The sequence below is a fragment of the Pseudorasbora parva genome, chromosome 9, assembly GCF_024679245.1.
Source record: "Pseudorasbora parva isolate DD20220531a chromosome 9, ASM2467924v1, whole genome shotgun sequence".
NCBI classification, from domain to species: domain Eukaryota; kingdom Metazoa; phylum Chordata; class Actinopteri; order Cypriniformes; family Gobionidae; genus Pseudorasbora; species Pseudorasbora parva.
In genome coordinates, this window is record NC_090180.1 from 31292385 (window position 1) to 31314975 (window position 22591).

Here is a 22591-nt window from a genome sequence, read left to right on the forward strand (position 1 = left end):
CTCTCATCTGTACTGATAGTAGCATTATTAAAAAGCTCTTAATAATTGGGATCAGGTTGATTTAGCACTCACAGCCAATCAGGACGTATTTAGGGCGGAGCCCCGGTAGCCTAATCACTGGGTTGAGTGGGTTAATCACTTGCCAAAGAGCATTTAGTGCGATTTCAGAGAGGTTGCCTACCCACGCTATAGAAGTAGATCGCATTTGATGTAAAGCCAAAGTTCACGACTTATGTGCTCACACTGTACGTGTGAAATATGCGCGATAGCAAGTGCAAACCATTTCGGATTCAGAACTTTGTCAGTGCCATAAAATTCTTTGCATAGACTTCATTAGAACATTATTCTGGAATAGGATCCAAAGTCCAGGGCTGGGTTTCCCAAAAGCATCGTAAGTCTAAGTTGATCGTAGAGCCCATTGGTGACAATTGTTCTATGATCAACTTAAGCTTACGATGCTTTTCGGAAATGCAGCACAGGTCTGATGGCGATGCCATCTCCCACTGGTTGCGCTGTGGGGAAAGGATCCAGAATTAGTTTAAACAGCCTTAAACACAAAGCTCTGTGGGATGCTGATCTCTTGGAGCGCCAAAAGGGTCTTAAAATCTGAAACGCACAAATGTAGGTACCTTGAAGTGAAGGATTGCTCTCCCTGTAGCAAAATTGTCTCTCAGAGCCACAGGCTCAGAACTTGATCAATCCACTTTTGTCTCTGGAATGGAGACTCTGGACTTGCTGTAGCTGAACTTAGACTCTGAAATTAGTATGTCTGCTAATGTCTCTTCACAGAAAGAGTCTCAGAATAGCAGCATTTCAGCAGAAAAATACCAGACACTGCTTGAAGAACAGAGACAAATCATATATAATTATAATTGTTCGTTCAGCCCTCGTGCTCAGTCGCCTTGTGTGAAGATAGACAAGTGTAAAGACATCTTTTTCGACTCTACCTACGATCGACTCCACCAAAGAACAAACACCGAGAATTCACTTAAGTATTTATTTCTCTGTCCTCTTTCTCCTTCTCTCTTTTCTCACAATGTGCTTCTAATACATACCCACTATCTCTAACCCACGCTCCACTATCTCACGCCCATTCACACAGTCCTATTCCTTCCTCTACTAAGATTCATCCCTCCTTTTCTCTGGGTCTATGGAATTGTCAGTCAGCTGTAAACAAAGCTGACTTCATTCCAGCCTTTGCCACTCAATCCAATCTGAATATCTTGGCCTTTGGAGTCCAGAAGACTCAGCAACCCCTGCTGCTCTCTCTAATAACTTCTCTTTCTCACACATCCCTCGCCACACTGGCAGAGGTGGAGGCACAGGTTTTCTCATCACAAACAATTGGAAATACTCAACCCACACCTCTCTATGCAATAACAACTAATTTGAATACCATGCTATTACAGTTACAGCTTCTGCTAAAATCCGTCTTGTAGTCATTAACCGCCCATTCCCTGAGGATGGCAGCCCACTTGTAATCCTTGGTGGTTTCAACATCCACCTGGACAAACCGTATGATTTTCACTCCCTTCTATCCTCATTCGATCTCAAACTCCTTACTACCTCACACAAACAAATCTAGAAACCAACTTGACCTCATCTACAGTAACTGCACTACAGAAAACACTTTGGTCAAACTCTTGCACTTCTCTGATCAGTTGTAGCACTACCATTTCCATGAATCAGGGATAAGATAGGAGTCATCTGACAGTTTCAGTTTTTTCATACTTCCTTTATGATCTCACATGGAGGTTTTGCTGTCTGTGTTGCCATCTCTCCTGAAGCTACAGCTAAAAATCTAATTCTGAGGTACAAAAGTAAAAAAAAAAACAAGATAATATTTTTTTTTAGTACTTCTACTGTTTTAGATAATGTTGTATGAGTTATATCAGGTCAAACTTTAGTTTCTCTAGTAAAGAATGGTGTATCAACCTCTTGCTAATTTCAAAGCACCATGCTAATACAGCTAGCTAAACAGTGCACTGTAAAAAATTATTTAGAAAAAAAGTTACCTGGTTGCCTTAAAATTTTGAGTTCATTGAAATTAAAATTTTGAGTTAATACAATGAACATTTTTTGAGATTCGACAGCCTTTATTAAAATATTATTAAAAGAATTTGTAAGCATATTGGGTAATTATGTATGTGTTATTTCTGATGATGCAGTGAAACATGCCAAATTGTGCTATTTTCATGATTTATCACATATTTTATGTGGTTCAGATACAAACATATTTTGAGTTTCTATTTATTAAACTAATTTCCTTCATTGAATCGACTCAAATTTTTAATTTCTATAAACTCAAAATTTTAAGGCAACCAGGTTACTTACTTTTTTAAGTTAAACCAACAAAAACCACCACAATTTTTTACAGTGTGGGTGACAGTGGTGGGGTAGGTTGTAACACGTGTTTGGAAAGTGTTACAACCATCCCCATACATACAAATAAGAAACTTTTTGTAATTTTAATAATACTACAGAATGCCTAGAACTTGCGTGAGAAAAAAAGAATGTAAAAAAAAAACCTGCCGGGAAAAGGGTGAAGGATGATAACTCCTTCTTTCTGTGTCATCTGCATGGAACCATTTAGAAATTCAAGACCCAAAGAAGTGTGGGTCAAGTGTGTTTTATGTAGCTTTTAGGCCCACCAGGCGTGCACTCCAGGCCTGACCAATTTCATTTGTCACCATTGTAACTCTGATTAAGAATGCGCTTAATTGTTTTGTTCTTGTCACCATTGTGACTTAAAAATGCATTTTTTGTTTGTTTTTGTCACTATTGTGACTGATAAAGGATGCATTTCATTTTTTCGTTCTGTGGAATGGGGATAAATATGTTAATTATCAGTTATTGATTTAAAATTAAACTTTTTTTGTTTTGTTTTTGTGGCATAACACTTGGAGTACCCTTTTTTGTGTTTTTGTGCATTTTGTCTACCTGTTACAACTTACCCCAGTATGTGTTACAACCTACCCCAGTAGTGGGGTAGGTTGTAACAAAGGATCACCTTGTATTTGTCATCATTTCAAAACATCTGTAATATAGTTGGAGAAATTTATATTGTTGCCAATTGTAGTAGACAAGTGTGGGTACTTTGCCTAAAAGTTTCAGACGTGTAGCTAAAAAAAAAGAGAAGTAGATTTAGGTGCTAAAGAAAAAAGTTTTACAACCATACCCGGTCTCCCCTACTTCATCACATTTAATCTACATCTTACTACTTGTACACTTCCACTTCCTCTACCAGTTAGTTTCAGACGAAACCTGCGTTCTCTTTCTCCCTCTCACCTCTCTTCCATTGTGTCATCCTCTCTTCCGTCACCCACAAAATTCTCCTCTATAGATGTCAACACTGCAACAGACACTTTATGTTCTACTTTAATTTCTTGTCTAGATAGTATCTGCCCTCTATCTTCTAGGCCAGCACGCTCTACTCCCTCTAACCCTTGGTTATCTGATGTTCTACACCAGACCAAACTTAGGGCAGCAGAGAGAAAATGGCGCAAATCAAACGACCCACCTGACCTGAGTAAGTATCAATCTCTGCTCATTTCCTTCTCCCATGATGTCCATACAGCTAAATCGTCATATTTCCACAACAAAATCAACAGCACCTCAGACACACGCACACTTTTCAGAACTTTCAACTCTCTCCTCTGGTTCCCTCCACCACCTCCCACCACATCTCTATCTGCAGACGATCTTGCCCATTTTTTCACAGGTAAAACCACAATCATCAGCAGTCAGTTCCCACCTCCACACACACACAATTTTAAATCAGCCACATCCACAGCCAAACATTAGTATCTAAAATTCTCCTCTCCAGCCATCCCACTACCTGCCCTCTAGATCCCATCCCCTCACATCTTCTACAAGCTATCTCCCTACACTCTTACCAGCACTCACACACATCATCAACACATCTCTCTGCACTGGCATCTTCCCTACCACATTCAAGCAGGCTCGGGTAACCCCACTGCTTAAAAAAGCCACATTAGACACATCACTTGCAGAGAACTACAGACCTGTTTCCCTCCTACCATTCATAGCGAAAACACTTGAAAGAGTTGTTTTCAACCAGGTCTCATCTTTCCTCTCACAGTCTAATCAACTGGATGTAAACCAGTCAGGTTTCAAAAAGGGCCACTCAACTGAGACGGCATTATTGTCAGTTACTGAAGCCCTGCGGATGGCAAAAGCTACATCCAAATCATCAGTCCTCATCCTCTTTTATCTTTCTGCTGCCTCTGACACTGTGAATCATCAGATTCTTCTGTCCACCCTCTCATCACTGGGCATCACAGGGACTCATCAACTGACCACAGGGGTTCTTCAGGGACCAGTGCTTGGATCTCTCCTCTTCTCCATTTACACTACATCACAGGGACCCATCATTCAGGCACATGGCCTCTCATATCATTGGTATGCTGATGACACAGCTCTACCTCTCATTTCAACCAGATGATCCAACAGTAGCTGAATCTCAAGCTGTCTGGCGGACATATCTAGCCTGGTTTTACCAGACTCTCGTATATTTCATTTGTACATAGAGTCTGGCCACTCTCCATTGACAAGGGTTTATTTCCGCAAAGGCAGGCACTCTGTTGAGGTTTTAAACTATTGGATCTGCCCTGAGCCACTCTGGATCTGCCATAACCAATCGCTAACGTTTGGTCATGACGTATGTCATGCGCCCTTCGCCTGTTTCACTCATGGAAATCCGACAAAATAAAAGTGCACATGTACATGCCACCTCAGTAATAAAAATATAGGATAAAACCTAAAACTCGTGCATTCGGATTGTGATTTATTCATGCCATGGTGGAGAGGAGAGTTTTGTTATCGGGAACGCGGCGCTCACATGGTCCGTAACATCATTGTATGTTGTAAATAAAATGTCATATGCTTGGTATAATAATAATTGCTGCTATAAATAACGGACCAATTCAAATGGTTAAGTGCTTTTATTTTAATTTGTTTGAGCGGTGATGAAATATATTGCTCTTCTAAATGATTTTCAGCATTTTAAGGAAATACAAGTCTATAAGTGCATCCAAATAACAGCAAAGCAACCGTATGGTGTTCTGTAGTGGTCAAAAAAAAATTATAAACAGTGAGTTTTCAACAATATATCACTTCAAAATTCAGAGATGTGGATTCGGACAGCTATTACATCAACACGACCTTGCGTTTGTCAAAAGCAGTAGGTAACTCGGCCGGGGATTTTTCCGCGGGTGGTGAGAGACGGACGGCAATAAAATAACTGACCAGTCCCTGTAACTTAAATGATGGCAATAACTTCCGACCCCACGAGAAACAGATACCGTCCGAATAGCTTCAGCCAACTCCTTCATCACTAACAAAGCGATCTAGAAAATCAACCTTTTCCCGAATTTACCCAATTGGAGGGCCACAACATCATAGCCACCAACAAACCCCAGACTGTTGTTGCTCCGGCTTTTACTTCTGGATATTCGGCAGCGGTGCCACAATGCAATGAATGGTTTAGTTTGCATTTTTCTCCGCCACCATTACTGAACTACATCTCAAACTAGCGCTCGACATCAACGTCATCGTTCTCAGCCACTCCCTCTGTTCGCTGATTGGACCGGTAAAAATTTGTTCGGAGAAAACCTAAGACTACACAGCAGTCCCAGACGTAGTACTGAAGGAAAATGAAAATTGAGCGGAAGTACGTAGGAGGGCAGAGCCAGGCTAGGACATATCGGCATGGATGAAAAAACATCACCTGCAGCTCAATTTAGCAAAGACTGAGCTGCTTGTTCTCTCTGCGAATCCAACCATACAACACAATTTTACCATCCAGCTAGGTTCATCTTTAATTACCCCTTCAGGGTCGGTCAGAAATCTTGGAGTAATCTTTGATGAACAGCTGTCCTTCAAAGACCACATCTCAAAGATAGCTTGGTTATGCATGTTTGCATTGCACAACATCAGGAGAATCAGACCGTTCATTACAGAGCATGCAACACAGCTTATTGTCCGAGCCCTGGTAATTTCTAGACTTGACTATTGCAAGGTGCTTCTGGCTGGACTTCCATGTTGTGCAATCAAACAGCTGAAAATGTTCCAGAACGCTGCGGCACGTCTTGTATTCAATGAGCCCAAAATGGCTCATGTGACACCTCTTTTCATTTCTCTGCATTGGCTACCACTCACTGGCCAGATCAAATTCAAGCTCTGACTCTTGCTTATGGATCTTCCACAAGCTCGGCACCAACATCAACAGCTAATGAGCAAAGGCTTGTGGTACCATCAGAGAGAGGCATGAAATCCCTCTCCTGAACTTTTTCTTTCATTGTTCCTGGTTGGTGGAACGATCTTCCGTCCTTCATACACACGACAGAATCACTTGCTTGATTCAAAAGACAGGTAAAAACTCATCTCTTCCATGAGCACTTAATCTTATCATAAAAAAAACTTCTTCCTCCTCTATTTCTCTTTTCTTCTTCCCTTTTTCGTTTTTTTTTGCTACTCTAAAGCCCTATTCGGACTGGATTAGTTTAACATGGGGACGTGGGGGGTAAAGTAATTATTACCAGAGATTCTCTGTGATTTTAGTCCCGTCCGAATGTGCCATCTCGGTAATCATTACGGACAATGTCAGTAAAGATTACAGAGACTTTTACCTTCTGTAAAAAGGTCTGGAAAAATGACCTCGGGTAATACTAATCCTGTTCGAATAGACCTGCTGTAAAAATGTATGGTAAAATTCTGTCATTTCCTGTTTAAAAGTTAAAAAAAGCGCATTTTGCGAACTTGGAGGCGCTTGAAGCATTCGGTTGCGTTGTAGGTGGTGGGACAAATCTGTGGAAAATGTCCGGTATTTTCCGCATATCATTTAAAGCAAAAAGAAGATCAAAAGCACTTATTAGAGGCACAACACATTTTAGCTCTAGGAAAGTGTCTATTACCAACACAATCCAATCAGAATCGTTAGACTGGACCTAACTGTTTATTAAAACACACATATATATTGGAGACGGAGTTCAGACTGGCGCTCAGGTTGTGTGTTTGCTCATGTTATAAAGGTAACGTCATATGCACATGACGTCAAGGAGGTGCGTAAAGCGAGTTACTCCTCCCACTTCTGCTAGTTTTACTGAGATGTCTTATCCCGTGCGAATTGGCCATTAATATTACAGACGTCCTGAGGTAAAATGACTTTACCCCCATGTCCCCATGTTAATCTAATCCCGTCCGAATAGGGCTTAAGTAATATACAAATCTTGGTATTTAGGGCACTCTTCTTGACAGATCTCTTCCTGTACTCCTGGGTTGTAAGTCGCTTTTGATAAAAACGTCTGCTAAATGCATAATTTTAAAGTGTAAATTGAAGAGTTCAGTTGCAAAACGCGATAAACGCCATTTTTTGACATTTAGATTTGTAAGAATGGATTTCACCTGAGAACAAACTCAAGGGATTAAAGCTGTAATAAAGACAATAAAACGTCACTCTGAATACAAGACTGCACCTGGTCCTATTTCCTCAGAGATATGAGAGATATGACCCTCTCGCCCTCTGGGTCACACAAACATGCAAATCTCACAGATACTGCCACAAGCTGTTTCTGTATGGTCAATATAAATACTTTTGGTGTGATTGGTAAAACAGGTTTCATCCTCACATCAGTGGAACTGGTGACATTCCAGCACTAGTAAAACAGGTCGTAAAAGAAGGACAACTGGGTTTGTTTCTCTGGTGTGGGGAGATGCTCATAAAGATCTTTTGATAAACATTTGCAGTCAGGCCTCAAGGATAGGTGGGACCATTTGGGTCTGAGAAAAGAACCAAGATCTGCATAAATATTTGGGTGCTAAATGTTTATTGTTCTTTGAACTGGTTGAGTATTTAAGGGGAAGGAGCAAACCGCTCAGGGAAACATCTGTATCCAGAACTTCCCACACTGTTCCGGTGTGTCTCTATAGCCAGGTAAATGATGACTCGTTGAAACTATGTTTATACTATTTTATACTTGAGTAACATTGTATGCTGATCAGTTGTGTATCATTGTCTTTTAATTTGACTATATTTTGATGTTTTTGCCTGGCTAAATAAACATTAACTTTGATTAATCTTGTATTATTCTAAGGCCGCTTCTTTTAGTATGATCAATCAGAGTCTGGTATTTCCGCAGGCGTTGTCTCAGGATAGATCAAACCGTAGGACTCAATGTATGGAGCATGGAGCACAGCATTAGGGATAATCTGATTTCTGACTATCACTGTATTAGCAAGTTGCAGTTCCTGTGATTATTATTCCCATTACGCTTTAAGATGAGTAAGCAGGCGCAAGAACTTAAAGGTAAAATATTCACTCTGCAATCCTCTGACAAATATCAGAACTGGCCCGTCTGTGTTTGAGAATGTAATTCGCGAAACAGATATCTAAGAGATATCGGGTCCCTTGATGAGCGAAGATAGTGAGAAGTAGAGATACTCAGGGAGATCAAAGATCTAAATTAAATCACAACTCATCATACGATCAGCCGTACTTTATACACGTAACAAACTCAAGGAAACAATACATACAATTAGAGTCAGATTAAATTAAAACATGGAGTCAGATTTAAAATTGGATCTTCACACTTCAATAAATTACAGTGTCCTTTATAGAAGCGCCTGAAAAGACGAGCACACATTATTCCTTCGACCAGCTGTTGGATTCCTACGTTGGGCCAAACAGGTGGAGTTTACAGATTTTATTATTGGAAATCACTGTTTAGATGTACCTTAATCAATGTGTGAATTGCTGCCATTAATAAGATTTAAAAATGTACATTTTAAGCCTCCTACAAAATGTATTTTTTCACAAAACGCGATATCCGCCAACCCAGTTTCTTTACAAAGTGCGATAAAGAACGTTCAGGATGCTGCGCTAGCTCAGGATGTCACGCGAGGAGAGAGTCACCGCCGGTGAAGTGCTCCGAGTTTGCTCAGTGATTTAACGATAATAGCAAAACAAAAAACATATTTTTAAAAAGAGGATTCAATAGGCTAACCAAAAAAGGTTTACCATTTAATTGTTTATACTGTAGGCGAGCTGTCAGTCACATATAGGCTATGTCACTGATCAACAGCTGTCTGTCAGTCAGAGAATCAAAGCTTCAGAGTCAAGCTTTACTTTATGGATTTCGATGACGGATTGGAGCCGGTCAGGAAGGCATCTTAAGAAAATCATCAAAGGGAGAAGACCAAACGGGCAAGACATTCAGGGGAGCGAAAACATAGAAAGATTTATCTTGGTCATCGTGCGACTGCGAAGTAACGTTGGTCTGTGTCATAACACACACGCTTTTCGTAATGGTATTACAGTAGAATACTATAGCCTATGGTGGATATATAGCGTTTTGCAAAAAAAAAAAAAAAAAAATTAGGTATGTTCTGGCCAAAACTAACTCGGAATCTTATTAATCAATCTTTGTATATACTATTCCATATATTTATGATGTATTGTTTTTTAACCAATTTAAGATGTTTGACAATGTTAAGATAAATATGTTGCAGTTTGGCATGGTTTTTGACTTATTTATGAACTATTTATGGACATAAAATTAAATTAAAATTATCCTGGATTTGAAGAATAGTGTCCCTGGCCTACACTGAGCTCAAGTAATAGTTTAATGTACAAAAATGTACAACTTGACTGTTGATGTCTTACATAATGTCAAATAACCAACATTTCTCAAAATGGATATATCTTGTTTTGCAACAAAACTCTTCAGAATGTAATTGTGAATTTATTTGGTTTCATCTTTGAGGAGGAAGGAGGAGGAAATGCATTTATTTGTACAGTAACAGCTGCCACTGAGAATACTTATTTCTCTAAATAAGAGTAAAATCTGTTGCAGTTTACATAAATTAAGATTTTTTCTGTATGTTCCACACGTCAGCTGTAGTCTGGTTTATATAAGACTATAATCATTGTGTTGTTCTTAAATGTTATACAGGCATCATGTATAAATTTTGGCTTCACCCACAACAATTTACAAGTTCAATGTTACACGTGTGATGGGATTCAGATCTGGGGAATCTCCTCCTGTCTAGAATGGAGGAAATGTCATCGCTTTAAGGCATAACTGCATCTTAGGCCCCATTAGGCCCCAGGTGAGTTGCAAGAATATTTAGTTGCAGTCTGAAGTTCAGACTTTTACCAACTTGTTTGAGATTTTTTAAATGTTCAGTGGCTGTTATCAACCAAGTCATGTTCTAAGAGGTCATAGAAGACAAAACAAAAGGACTGACTGTAAGAATGTTTTTATTCAAGTGATGTTTCTCGCAGCCAGTACGGTATAGAATCATGGACAGGGAGACGTGTAGCTCCTCTCAAACGAGTCACCTGAAAGAGGACCGTCAAATGAGATCAATCACGGTCAGTGAATTCAGTCAGAGCAAAGCATGATTAGGGATTAAAGCGTACTCGTCTGATAGTAGTCGTAAACATTGATGACCGCTGGCTTGAGATTATTCACTGGAAGGACCTGGTTCAGCTGAAGAGTGTAACTCATGGGGACTCCTTTGGGAACCTGCAAGACAGACGCAATAAACAGCAGCACAAACACAAGCTTCCAGCTAGTGAATATACCCAGTGTACAGCCTCACCTCTTTCAGATACACTAGGACATGATCATCATCAGCATCAACTCGCTCCACTAGCGGGGCAAACGATTGGGGTGGAGAACCAAGCTGAGGGGAAGAGACCATAATTTACAGACACCATTACACCGGAGTCACATCAAGCATATTGGGACTAAACACTTAAACCCACGAACCGGTGATGCATCTGCGGTGAAGCCTGACAGGAGCTTAATGTCCACGATAACCATGTTAGTGCTTGCTTTTACACCGTTGTATCTGAGTGTGATGTGGGAAAAAGAGGTTTAGCCAACAGGATCAAGAACACAGCTTCCTTTTTTTTAAGAGAAAAAAAAATTAGCTGGTTTCAGGACAAAGTCAAAGGTGTTCTTACTTCACTGTGAAATTCAATAGGAGACTGGCCCCAAGTGGTTGGCAGTTTCCAGTCACTGTCGCGTCGACACTCAGTGTTTTGGCCTCTTTAATGGGTGTTGGGATGTTGTAGAAACATGCAACCTATAGTACAAATAAAGCACAGTAAGATTTTGATGTGCAGCAGAAACTGTAAAGGCTGAAAATACAAACCTGCACAGACACACAAGTGGATCCTGATGCTTTAACACTATATTTGCCAGCAACATTCTTCAGCGGCTTCTCCTGATACAGCAGCCTGTTTTCCTGATTCACGGTGAAGCTATAAGAGTCACCCCTTATCACTGATGACTGGATTGTAACAGTGCTGGAGCCGTCCAAGCTGAACACTTGAGCAGCGTACACAGACAGTGCATGAAGAGCCACCACTGTGTCCTGAAAACAAGAACCAGATTAAAAGTTCCGCTCAAATGATTGCGCTCATGTTTGGTAGTCAGATGCACCTGGGTGGAGGAGAAGCCTCCATAAGGATTCTGCTGGGTCACTAGCCAGTTGACAATGCGGTTAGCATAGCCCAGAGTAGTCGTCGTAAGAGGCCGTTCAGTAAGAACCGCTAGCAGCACATAAGCGCTGATCTCCACTGCCAGAGTATCACCAGATGTGGTCTGAGACCAGTGGAGCTTAGTGCCTAAAGAGAAGGAAGGAAAGAAAGTTGATGACAAAACTGAACCGCTCAAACAAGAAGATGGTAAATTTCACCTTCAGAAATGGCTCTTTTGTTCAAGGCAGTTAAAAGCTGTGATCGACTGGTGGTCTCTCCAGCAAGACTGAAGGTGTAGGCCAGCAGAGACATGGCGTAAGTATTTCCCAGGCTCCCAACAACAGGCCTCAAGCAGGACAGAGCGTTGGTTAGGATGGGATCCTGAAAGCAAAAAAGATAGACAAGTCAGAACAGGAAGGTAATTTGCAAGGAGCTCATTGAACTACTGGAGATGTTTTTACCGTGACAGGGACACCTAGTTCAAGCAGCGATGCAACAACATAGGCAGTCATGGTCACACCATCTCCAACTCCACCCTAAAACATACCAGCAAATATGATTTAGAAAACCGGTCTCACACCAAGTTCATTGGTTAGAACTGCACAATTCAAAAATCGTTATTCTTTATTCCAGTACATGTTCAAAATGTGTGGTTGAAAAGACTGAAGCTGCTTATCTATACATTTGCATGACAGCTGCTCTCTCTGGATCAGCGTCAGCGAGAACATATGTGATTATACTTTAAAGTCCCTAAAGTATTTGGTTTGAAACCAGTTTCACGTAACAAGTGTCAGAGTGAGCAACCTGCTTTTTTGGTGCCCTTATCAATGAATGAGAGTCCACATCAGGAGCATGACGCCCCAACTCGGTCATTCATTAACATGAGCTGTGAAAATCTACACGTTGCTCAAGCTTACGACGTGAAGACCACCATTATTAATAAACAGCGGAACTGATGTCACTTACAAATAAGATAACATGGGTGTTTGAATAGAAAGCACAATCTTTTAACGATTATTGTGCAGCTCTAGTTGGAGCACATTGAGAAACATGTAATGTACCTTCATGTCATTGTGGTGCAAAGTTCCCTGCTGCATAAAACAGCCTTCTGAACCCTGCGTGCTGATCAACCAGCCCTTTGCAGTCTGCAGGACATTTGGATCTATGAAGATAAATTGCCTCGCTAGACCAAAGGACCTCAGGACAAAAGCAGTCAACCTGGCCATGGAGAGCATGTAGTAGTCACAAACTGAGCATACAAACCGCTGGTGAAAGATTATACACAGCATGAAACTCACCATGTATTGGATTCATCATAACCAAAGGTGCTGAATGAGCCATCATTGTGTCTGTAGTTCAGTTCTCGTTGGTATCCTGATTAGGTCAAAAGCCAAATGTAAATTGATCAGGACAAGAGTTACACAGTCTGACACACCAATAAGAAGATCAGGACTATTTCAAGTTTATTTGGTAATCCATACCACTCTGAAGGTAGCCCATGGCAGTCTCTCTAATGGCTGCAGTGAGTTGCCCCGTGACCTTCAGGTACAGCAGGATGTAAATATTGGGAGCAAGAACAATCATATTCTGTAACAACCCATCTAGATTCTTTAGTGCACGACCCATTATATCCCCTACAAGAGGATAAGCATAAAGCCACATCATAAACAACGTTATTCTACTAAATATCCCCTGTCAGTTTCTCCTCAATGAAACACTTTACCAATGACTGAAACAGAGCATCTGGCTGATCCCTGAACCACATTTTTTGGACGTGTCAGAGTCACATCTTCAGAAAGAACATTTCCTGTAGACCGAACAGAAAGGATCAGCATTGAGCACTAGGCTAATGTTTGGCTGTCCAGGAAGAATGTTTGAGAATCACTGAGTGCAAACAAACCCTTTGGACACAGCAACCAACTCTGGGTGTTTGTCCTTTCAACTCCTTCAGGCTATTAAAGTAATAAACCGCATCAGTAAAGCAGAATGAGCTCCATGATCAAACTCCAGAAGCAGTTTAACACTTACCAGGACAAGTAGACGTCGAGTGACAATGTCAATGCGGCCTCTCGTCGGCACAGTCACAGCTTCAGTGCCACATCGAGTCCGGGATGGCTCAGCTGAAGCATTGACAGTCACATTGACAGTTCCTGTGGGTGACAGACAAGTAGTAAGCAAGACCACACACTTCAAATTTAGAAAGAGACGGTATAAAACTGACCAAGAACAGAAGCTGAGAGAACCCATTTGAAGGTCTTTCTCCCATTGGCACAAAGACAGGACGAATATGGAGCACCATATGGTTTAAGAGTGCAGTTCGTGGAAGCTGGAGTCACTTTAACCTGCCAAAGAAACACATCATTTTCTCTATACAGGTCCATTTGTAGGATTTGGGGACAGATCCAACATGAAATGAACCATCAATATGATTCATTCAAATAATTCCACAAACTCATTCTAGACCCAAATTGACAATCTAGGACCATAAATTAAGTGGGCTACATAGTGTCTGATGCCAAGTAACTATCAAATGGATGAATGGAACCAAGCAAGGTACACTTTCATTATAGGCATTGGTTCATAATTCAGAAGACTGATTGATTGAAATCTGTATAATTCAAGCATGTCTAAAGAGTCCCGTTCTCTCTGTTTAAATCTAGACTATAAACACATCTCTTTACTATGGCATACACAGAACATTAACTTAAATTATTCAAATCAATTTACTGATTGTTTGGCTGCTTTAACTAGGTCAGCTGGAACACTTCCCATGTCACCGTTTCATCATAAAATGACATCCACGCTAACTTTAGTCTCTGTTTATCCCGAGCTTTACTGTAGTCAGCTGGATCCAGGCAGTGTCCAGATTGGATGGTGGACCTGCACCCAGACATGACCAACGCATCCTGGAGTGTCTGCCGAGCAGTGTCAATTGGTGTCTTCTCTTAATTTGCCTCACTGGCTCATCATCCTCAATAAAATCTGTCTCTGGCACAGCGACTCTGATCTTTCAAATATTCATATTCTTGTTCAAGCAAAGTGCCATACTAAAACTTGTCTTTTGCACAATACCCAGACATTTTTAATATTTCAATATGATTTCTGACCTGTTAATTAGCCAGAATAAATCATACACCGTTTGTTTACAGGCCAGAGGAGAACTGGAAACCAGGCTCAGTCAGGGTGCTTGCAAGGTTTATTTTTCTCCATCATGTCCTGATGGGGTTTTGGTTCCTTGCCATTGTCGCCTTGCTCAAGGTTTAGCTACAGGCCAAATTAAACACACCTGAACCAGCTAAATGAATGTCTTCAAGGCAGGTATATTGAGGCAAGTTGGAGCCAAACTCTGCAGGACAGTGTCCCTACAGGACGAGTTTGGCCTGACACATTATAGAAATAGATACAATTTAAAAATAAACCATGACAGACCATTATGCATTTAGACAGATAGCTGAAGACTGTGGCCTTCAGATCAAACGACTCCCCACGGACAATTGAGTATGGCAGGGAAAGCTCCAGGAAGAAGGGCTGGAAGACCGTCAGCAAAGCAGGAGGTGCCAGACCAAAACCTTTGGAGGACAGGCAGAATGCCTCAGTCTCCCATGTGGTGATGGTGTCTGGAACCGTGAGAGGAACTTGTGTGGATCCAGTCGCTCTGAAGGACAGATGAAAGGGAGAAGTAGTGTTTTTAAAAAAACAACAACAAAAAACACAAGTAGCTTTAGGAGTAAACAAGATACTCTACTAACCCAACTTGAGAAAGCTGCCAGAGCCAGGTTTCAGGAAAGTAAGTCCTGATGGTCACTTCAGAAGCAGAAAGTGATGGTTCCTCTAAAAAAGGAAGTGTCGTCGCCATTTCTGCTACTGGAGCAGCAGTCATTTCTACTGTCACCATGTCTACAGGAGTACCACGAAAAAGCTCCACTGAAAGAGAAGCAATTTTACACTGATTTACTCTGAACTGTCAATGTCTGCAAAATAAACATGGGGCTCATAATTCCTCCTGTGGCATTAATATAAAATGTCAAGGCTAGTTCACCATCATGCAGAAACGTTATGGAAATAGCCTGTCTGCATAGACCTACTTTCAGGGATGCTGGGATACAGCTGGCACGGTGGGGCTCGTACAGCAAGATTTGTTGCGACCTTTATTCCCAGGCTCTTTCAGAATAACAAGACAAAAACATATTTAAAGTCAATGGTGCTGTATTATTCAGTGACTAAGTGGTCATGAGTCGTTTTGTACCTTGAAGGTTGTGTAAGCTTGATTTGTAGAAATTGTGTAGTGAGGTATATGAACAGGCCAATGGGGTTGAATACCAAAACACTGTGGTTCATCCTCAATGCTGTATGGATAACCTGATAGCGATTGCATTGGGAGCAAGTCAAACACCTGGGACAAAGAAACTGTTTAAACATCACTCTTTTCTGGAAAATGTAACCAAGTGTATTGTTTGTTACAGCGTTTAACAGTGTGTAAACTGAAAGCGCTTGTTAGTTGTGTAACCCCTCCTGTTCGAACAGCCCTCTCCAAGCGGGGCTCAAACTCTGGTCTGGTATTAGTCGGACACTAACAAGGAGGGTAAAGGCTATAATCTCGAGCATCAGTTGCTAGAGGGTCTCTTGAGATCAGAAGAGTGAGGTTTACTTGCACAGGAATTACTAGCTGGCCTCCGTTAGAGATGCAAACTAAAACGGCTATAATCAAATCAGTCACATAAGTGAGCCATCAACATTACTCAAATTCTAAAGATACCCAAGTTTCAATCAAAACCAACAAGAAAATCAAGTCAGCTGAACATGGATACCATTTCAGCACTCAGGCGTCTTCCTGGCTCCATGATCCGGACACTCTGATCAACAGCACTGACGCCACACAGCGATCCTGCTTGAGCAGAGACAGTCAGAACATTTCCCTCTGCAGGAACAGCTGTATCAGGAGAGAACTGCAGAGACACCTGAAACAAGGACCAACACACTGTAGGGCATGTCACCATTCCCCATGTAAAGCCAAAAGATGCCAGTGCACATCTTACCTGGTTTTGAAAACACATTTCTGTCTCAAAAGACATACTAGTAGCAACTACATTCTCACTGGGCAGAACGCAGTAGGCCAGAATCTGCACTGCTGGAGCCATAGTGGCACTGACAAACAGTTGGAAAGACACAGAGTCACTTGTGACAGTATTAGAAGCCCTCACGCTTACTCTCTGAAATCCATGGAGGACAATCACTCCTCTGGACAAGACCTGAAAGACGACAAATGTTGCATAAAATGAACTTTACAAAAAAAAAAGCGGTTAATAAATAAATAAATCTTACGTCCACTCACCATATAAATGATGTCAGCATTGTAGTCGCCAGTCTCTCCAACAAAAGAATACGTCACAGTCACTGGAAACACAGCGCCACATTTGAGCGGCTGCTCGAGCTTCACTATAGTCAGTTCACTAGATGTTGGGTTGTCTGAAGCGGGTTGGACAACCTGAACAACCCTCCTATCTGTAGTGAAGTATGGCGATTTGTAACTATAAACAACTGCTGGAGTCACACTTGCCTGGGGAACAATGAACAGAAACAGTTTCTTGCAAGAGAGAAATCTTCATGTCACAAAATAGAGCAACTCCTACCACCAGATTGAGATCAGCTTTAGGAAGAGCAGCAGTGTTGAGGGAGAATGTGGCCAGTCCATTCTGGTTTGTGGTCAGATTGAACAGCAGTTTGTTGGGCCAGCTGTTACCATCCAGGAGATACACCACTTTGTTCACAATGGGAGTACCATTGAAACGAGACACTGATATCTGTTAGGAATGATCAAGGTTAAAAAAGGAAACCAATATGAAGGCTTCTGCAACCAGGGATGAATTTACCTTTCCATTAATCATTAATCCAGGTTCAAAATAATCTGAGAGATCAACAAACGTGACCTTGCCAACTTCAAATGTAATGGACACGGTTGCAGATTTTGACATCACTACATCTAGGAAAAAAAAAAAAAAACTGCATAAAAAAAAAAAAAAAAAAAAAAAAATCAACTTCATACATGTACCGTTGGTTTGGATCAGCCAATAGCTCACCTGTTCCCTCCTCAGTGACATTCACATTTACAAGAAATGAGTCTTGCATATTATATTCAAATTTGGTGTTGAAAAACTCTGACGCATCAACAGTAAGGGAGGCACAGCCCGTGGCATTCATCTGGAAGAAGGAGAGTCAAATGTAATTTAAGAACAAGCAGGAGACACCACTGTAAAGCAGGAGTCACACCTTTGTGGTTTTATTCAGACACCGATGGGTCACATTAGGAACCACAACATATGGAGCACGGCACACTTCCACCAACGCTTGACCAGGTACAGGTTGGCCATATGTGTATCTGGGAATTGAGTCACAGGGAACAAGATCAAGAATTGACCAACCACAAGACAAGAGAATGCAAGCCTCACTCACTTGGCACAAGCCTCAACCTTCAGTCCCACATCTCCAACGCTATACATTTGTGGTGTATTTATGGTCACATCAAACTTGGGCAAAACTAAACCAGAAACAAGACTCCTTAGATTAAGAACCCAGATATTCATTGAACTGCTGCACATTATATACACCAGGGGTCTCCAACCTTTTTTCACTTGAGAGCTACTTTTTAAAAATGAAAGTTGCCAAGAGCTACTCATGTTCTACAATACTTAAAACTCTTAAATAATGCATTATAATTCTCATATTAACAACAATCCAAACTTTTTTTACACCTGAAAGAGTGTAGAAGTTCCAGTAGTCGGTACCAATACCATAAACATTTTACAGTAGTCAGTACCATTTTTGGTACCACAGCAAAATGTTTTTTTTTTCTTTTCTTTTTACTATTCAAAAAAAATAAATTTAATTTAAAACGTTTATTATTTCTGATGATAATTATTATAAGTAAATCATACATTTAAACATTTAAATGCCGTATGCTGTTTAAAAAGTAATCATTGTTTACACATAAAATATAAAGTGGAAAATAAGGAACCATCTAGGGCGGCATAATTAAGTTATTATTAGTAGTAGAGACGTATTTTTATTACATAGAGATGTAGTTACATCTACTGTATAGGCTACAACAGTAGCCAAATATATTCTGTCAATTTCTCAACATTAAACCAAACTTATAATGACGGGTGGCCGTGAAGACCTGTGTCTGTGTCTGAGTTCATATTACAGCTTACTTAAATGAAACGTTAAATTCTCATGAAGTGACAGTTTATGCGTCTGTGTGTCCTCATAGTGACACACGGCAGAGACACGAGAGTGTGTGTGTGTGCACGCGCAGGCGGCCGTGCGCTGCCGCGCCCTCGCATCTGTGCCTGTTATTCACGCAGATACGCAGAATTTGCAGGCGTAATATTTAAATAGTAATTTACAGTTTAATATTCACAGACACTAGTATATATTCTGCTACAGTTTGGAGCCCTGTGCTTGGGTTAACACGAAAGCTGCGTGTACAGAATATACTCGGGAGTCGGTACAACCGGTTATACAGAAATGCTGGTATCGTCATTTTTTTTTAAAAATTTCACTACCAACATCGTACTAGTAGCCTACCTGTAATTGTGACAACCCTACATTTGCATGTTTACATTGACATTTTTTCATAAATAAAAAATTCTAAGTCAGTCTAAATTAGCTCACTCTGATTAGATGCAAAGTAGCCTACGTCTTGGCGAGCTACCTCCAATCAGGCCACAAGCTACTGGTAGCTCACGAGCGACGTGTTGGAGACCCCTGATATACACACACAACTTACCATATTTTTTCACCTCAAAAACTTGGGAGATTATCCGGTCACCAATAAAAGCCTTTAGTGTGTACATCCCTATCTGAGCCTCTGGGTTTAACTCATGAGAAAGCTGCAAGATCCACTGCGGTGAGGAAACGTTTGTCCACTGACCAATCCGGTTATTACTATTGTCCTATTAAGACAATTAACAGCTCAGAAAAACAGCAGACAAGCAAAAAGCTTAATTGGCACCATTCAAAGACGTGCACTGGAACAAATTCTTACCTCCAGCACCACCAGAGTGTACTGCAAGGAAAAAGAAATAGGCATTTTTAAAGCAAACATTGATGCAGCAGTCATTGAAGAGTGCAAAACTGCTAATTTATTGCATGTTATTTTTATTTTTTTACAATTTGTTCATGGTCAGGTCTTACCATCTGATCAAAAGGCACAAATCTGGGATCCATGGTGACAACTCTGAAATTCACTACAAAAGACAGCTGCAAATGCTCATTGTGTCATGCCATTGATAATCAGAACTCTAATATTCAACCAAGGGTCATGAACTGCTCACCCGTTTGTCCTGGAATATAGATGGGTTTGTCTGTTTGGATGAAGGTCAGAGGCAGGTAACGTCTGAACATGACTTTCCTCTCTTCGGTTGCTCTGAAGACTTTCCCTTGAACTTCCACTTTAAGCTTCTGCACAGATTCTCCATCTCCTTGAGGAGCCTGTAAATAAATCCAGTTAACAACAAACCAGACAAGAAAGCCACATGTCTCATGATAACAGACCTGGAAACTAAAGCAGCTGTGAAACGGCTTAGAAGAAACCTGCTGCACAAGTTGAGTAGTCCGTTTTTTGTCATCAAGCAGAGAAACTGTCATTGTGAGACTCTCTTGGGGATTTAGAAGGGTTATGCATAATTTGGCCTCAGATCCAGACTCAATCACTGAAGGGAATGTCACCATGAATAACCTGTGGAAACATCATGAAGTTTAGATGCAGAGAACAATGGGAATCAGGTCAGAACATGTACATGTTGGTTGGACATTAACAAAGAGGCTGCCACAGAGTTGCTTGGTCTGTTCATAATGGCCAACTTAATAAATAAATTAATTAATTAAAAATTCAGTTTGAAAATGTGCATGCGAGTGAGGAAATTCCCACCAGGTAAATCAACATGTGACAACACCAGTAATACCAGCATCACCGACAGGGGCTTTTAAAATCAATGATTCTGAAACAAAAGTTGTGCACAGCCACACATGGTGCGGAGCAAAGCGAGTGCTTCCAATGAATTCCTATGGAAGTTGAGCTTCCAGAATTAACTGAAAACTCACCAGTGCAGTGACAGTGCAGCCATGAATTAACTTTACTTTCAGTTTAGAATTAGCGCCAATTCAGGGGCAATTTGGCCTATTATTCTTAAAGAATAACAAGGAAACAGTACAGTGACAAACTTGAGAAAATGGGTGCTTGTATGTTTCACTTTAAAACCAAATCTTTCCGTCAGCTTGCCAGTCAGGTCAGTCACATGATAAAGTAATCCTGTGGGGATTCAATGAGAGTTATTGGTTAAAAGACTTTCTGGTGTGATGTTTGTCGTAATTTTAAATTTATGATCTCAGATTTCAGCTCACATGTCAAGAAGACACGTTCAGTTTACTACTATCTGCGAGGTGCCGCAAAGCAATTTTGCAGTATAACTGCACAGTGAGTTAATCAATTAGACATTGAAGTTAATGAGATAATCAAGTGGTTAACCAATAGTGCTACATGATAAGCAGAATCACTAAAGGGAAACAAGAACAGAAACCCACTTCAAGCCATTACACATTAACAACTAAAGCAAACACTGATTACATAAGGGTGACTTGAAACAAAACTTTCCATAAAATCTGAGCATTTTGTGTAATGTTAAAGTAAAAAGGGTCAAGAGCTCAACTAGTTACCTGACACCCTGGGTGCTTAATGTCACTCGTCTGACCTTCATAGCTCAGTTTGGATCAGTACATCCTACCCTTTGTTTCTTCTTAGCTAAAAACACTTTGAGCACTCAAAAATGTGCTCATCAATGTATATTTACTTCTTTCAAGTAAAAAAAGTAGTCTTGTAAGTTTATAAATATCCCATTGAAAAAACCAACGGGTGAGGGGTTCGAGTGCCGGTCTCCATGTTGCCCTTCCATCTTGAAAGTCTACATTAGCCAAAGAGGGACATACACGTAAATTCAAGCGTCGCCTTTCGCATTAACACACGATAACACCCATGGACGAGGTCGAACTGGAAGCCATGTTTATCTTGGACTAAATCGGCCACTGTAGGAGTTAAAACGAAATCAGAATTGAGAGAAACAGAAACTAATATTCATTGGATGGTCATATACCTTTTCACCGCTAGATGGGGGGATTTGAGCCACTTAAAAGCACTATTTGAGCCACTTAAAGCACATGGTAGTGATGTTAACAGTGATACCAAAGCTCTGAAGCTTGTGTTAAAAAAAAAAGGCAACTATTTTCAGTGATGCTTTGCATCGATGCTTGATTCGTTCAATCAAAATCATGTGACATCCAAAGCTTTTTGTTTCACACACGCCCACGTGACTGCTTCGTACTCTTATTCAAAAAGCGCCACATGGTTGGTTAGAATTTTTGTATTGTACACTAGTTTAGTGTGTGTGTGTGTGTGTGTGTGTGTGGGTGGTCTACTTGGGTTATTCTGTATCAAGTTTATATACACAAACAGGAAAAATGTCCGCATTCACAACACAAAATTTAGTTTCTAAGATTATGCATTGGAACAGATTGTTGTCATATATTTAACAGATTCATTCATTTTTACGGCAATCCATTTTTTTTAACTTATAAGACAATGGGTGCAATTCAAAACATTTTGCGACAGCACTTTCTCTCACTTTCGCCAGAAGGGGTCCTCATTGACCTCTGACTTCAAAAGATTCAAGTAATTAACCTTTTTCTGATTCAGTTAGACTGAAAGATTCACTGGTTCAAAAAAAAAAAAGCTTCACGTCACCATCCCAAGCACATGGTACTTACGGTCCTGATGTTTGTCCATCAACAGCAAAGAGGAAAAGGGCTAAAATTAGCTCTTTCCAAACACAAATCTCCTTCACAGCCATAAGGAGCAATCATCCAAAACCAGACAGAAGTCAACCGTCTCTTCCAAAAACCCTGTGGCACTTTACAGATTTACACTGCTCTACAGCTTAACTCTCAATCATCTGTAGTCAGTGTACTGATGGCAGCATTATTAAAACACTCTTAATAATTGGGATCAGGTTGATTTAGCACTCACAGACA

General features: G+C 40.6%; 1 protein-coding gene across 1 annotated transcript; it reads right to left on the bottom strand.

Moving 5' to 3' along the window:
• Positions 1 to 10262: 10262 nt before the first annotated feature.
• Positions 10263 to 22501, bottom strand: LOC137088871 (pregnancy zone protein-like). The gene is made up of 34 exons (XM_067452231.1): positions 22328 to 22501; positions 20063 to 20246; positions 19843 to 19999; positions 19703 to 19755; positions 19554 to 19574; positions 19296 to 19461; positions 17960 to 18044; positions 17777 to 17885; positions 17587 to 17707; positions 17380 to 17489; positions 17140 to 17310; positions 16842 to 17066; positions 16546 to 16758; positions 16318 to 16467; positions 15756 to 15902; positions 15595 to 15670; positions 15259 to 15433; positions 14939 to 15164; positions 13731 to 13851; positions 13538 to 13659; positions 13410 to 13461; positions 13233 to 13316; positions 12991 to 13143; positions 12808 to 12883; positions 12571 to 12727; positions 11971 to 12045; positions 11728 to 11890; positions 11472 to 11656; positions 11182 to 11403; positions 10991 to 11112; positions 10794 to 10875; positions 10624 to 10707; positions 10442 to 10547; positions 10263 to 10360 (listed from the first exon to the last, which is right to left on the bottom strand). The coding sequence occupies exons 1-34, from the start codon at positions 22408 to 22410 to the stop codon at positions 10320 to 10322; spliced, it is 4317 nt and encodes a 1438-aa protein (XP_067308332.1). The 5' UTR covers positions 22411 to 22501; the 3' UTR covers positions 10263 to 10319.
• Positions 22502 to 22591: the final 90 nt, after the last annotated feature.

Bases quoted from the DNA above. Each gene is read 5' to 3' on its own strand.
- LOC137088871 (XM_067452231.1), bottom strand. From the start codon at position 22,410: ATGGCTGTGAAGGAGATTTGTGTTTGGAAAGAGCTAATTTTAGCCCTT. The intron at 20,247-22,327 runs GTAAGTACCATG...ATGTTTCCACAG, and splicing joins GATGGACAAACATCAGGACC to GTTATTCATGGTGACATTCC. The intron at 17,067-17,139 runs GTAGGAGTTGCT...ATTGTTCCCCAG, and splicing joins AAGCTGATCTCAATCTGGTG to GCAAGTGTGACTCCAGCAGT.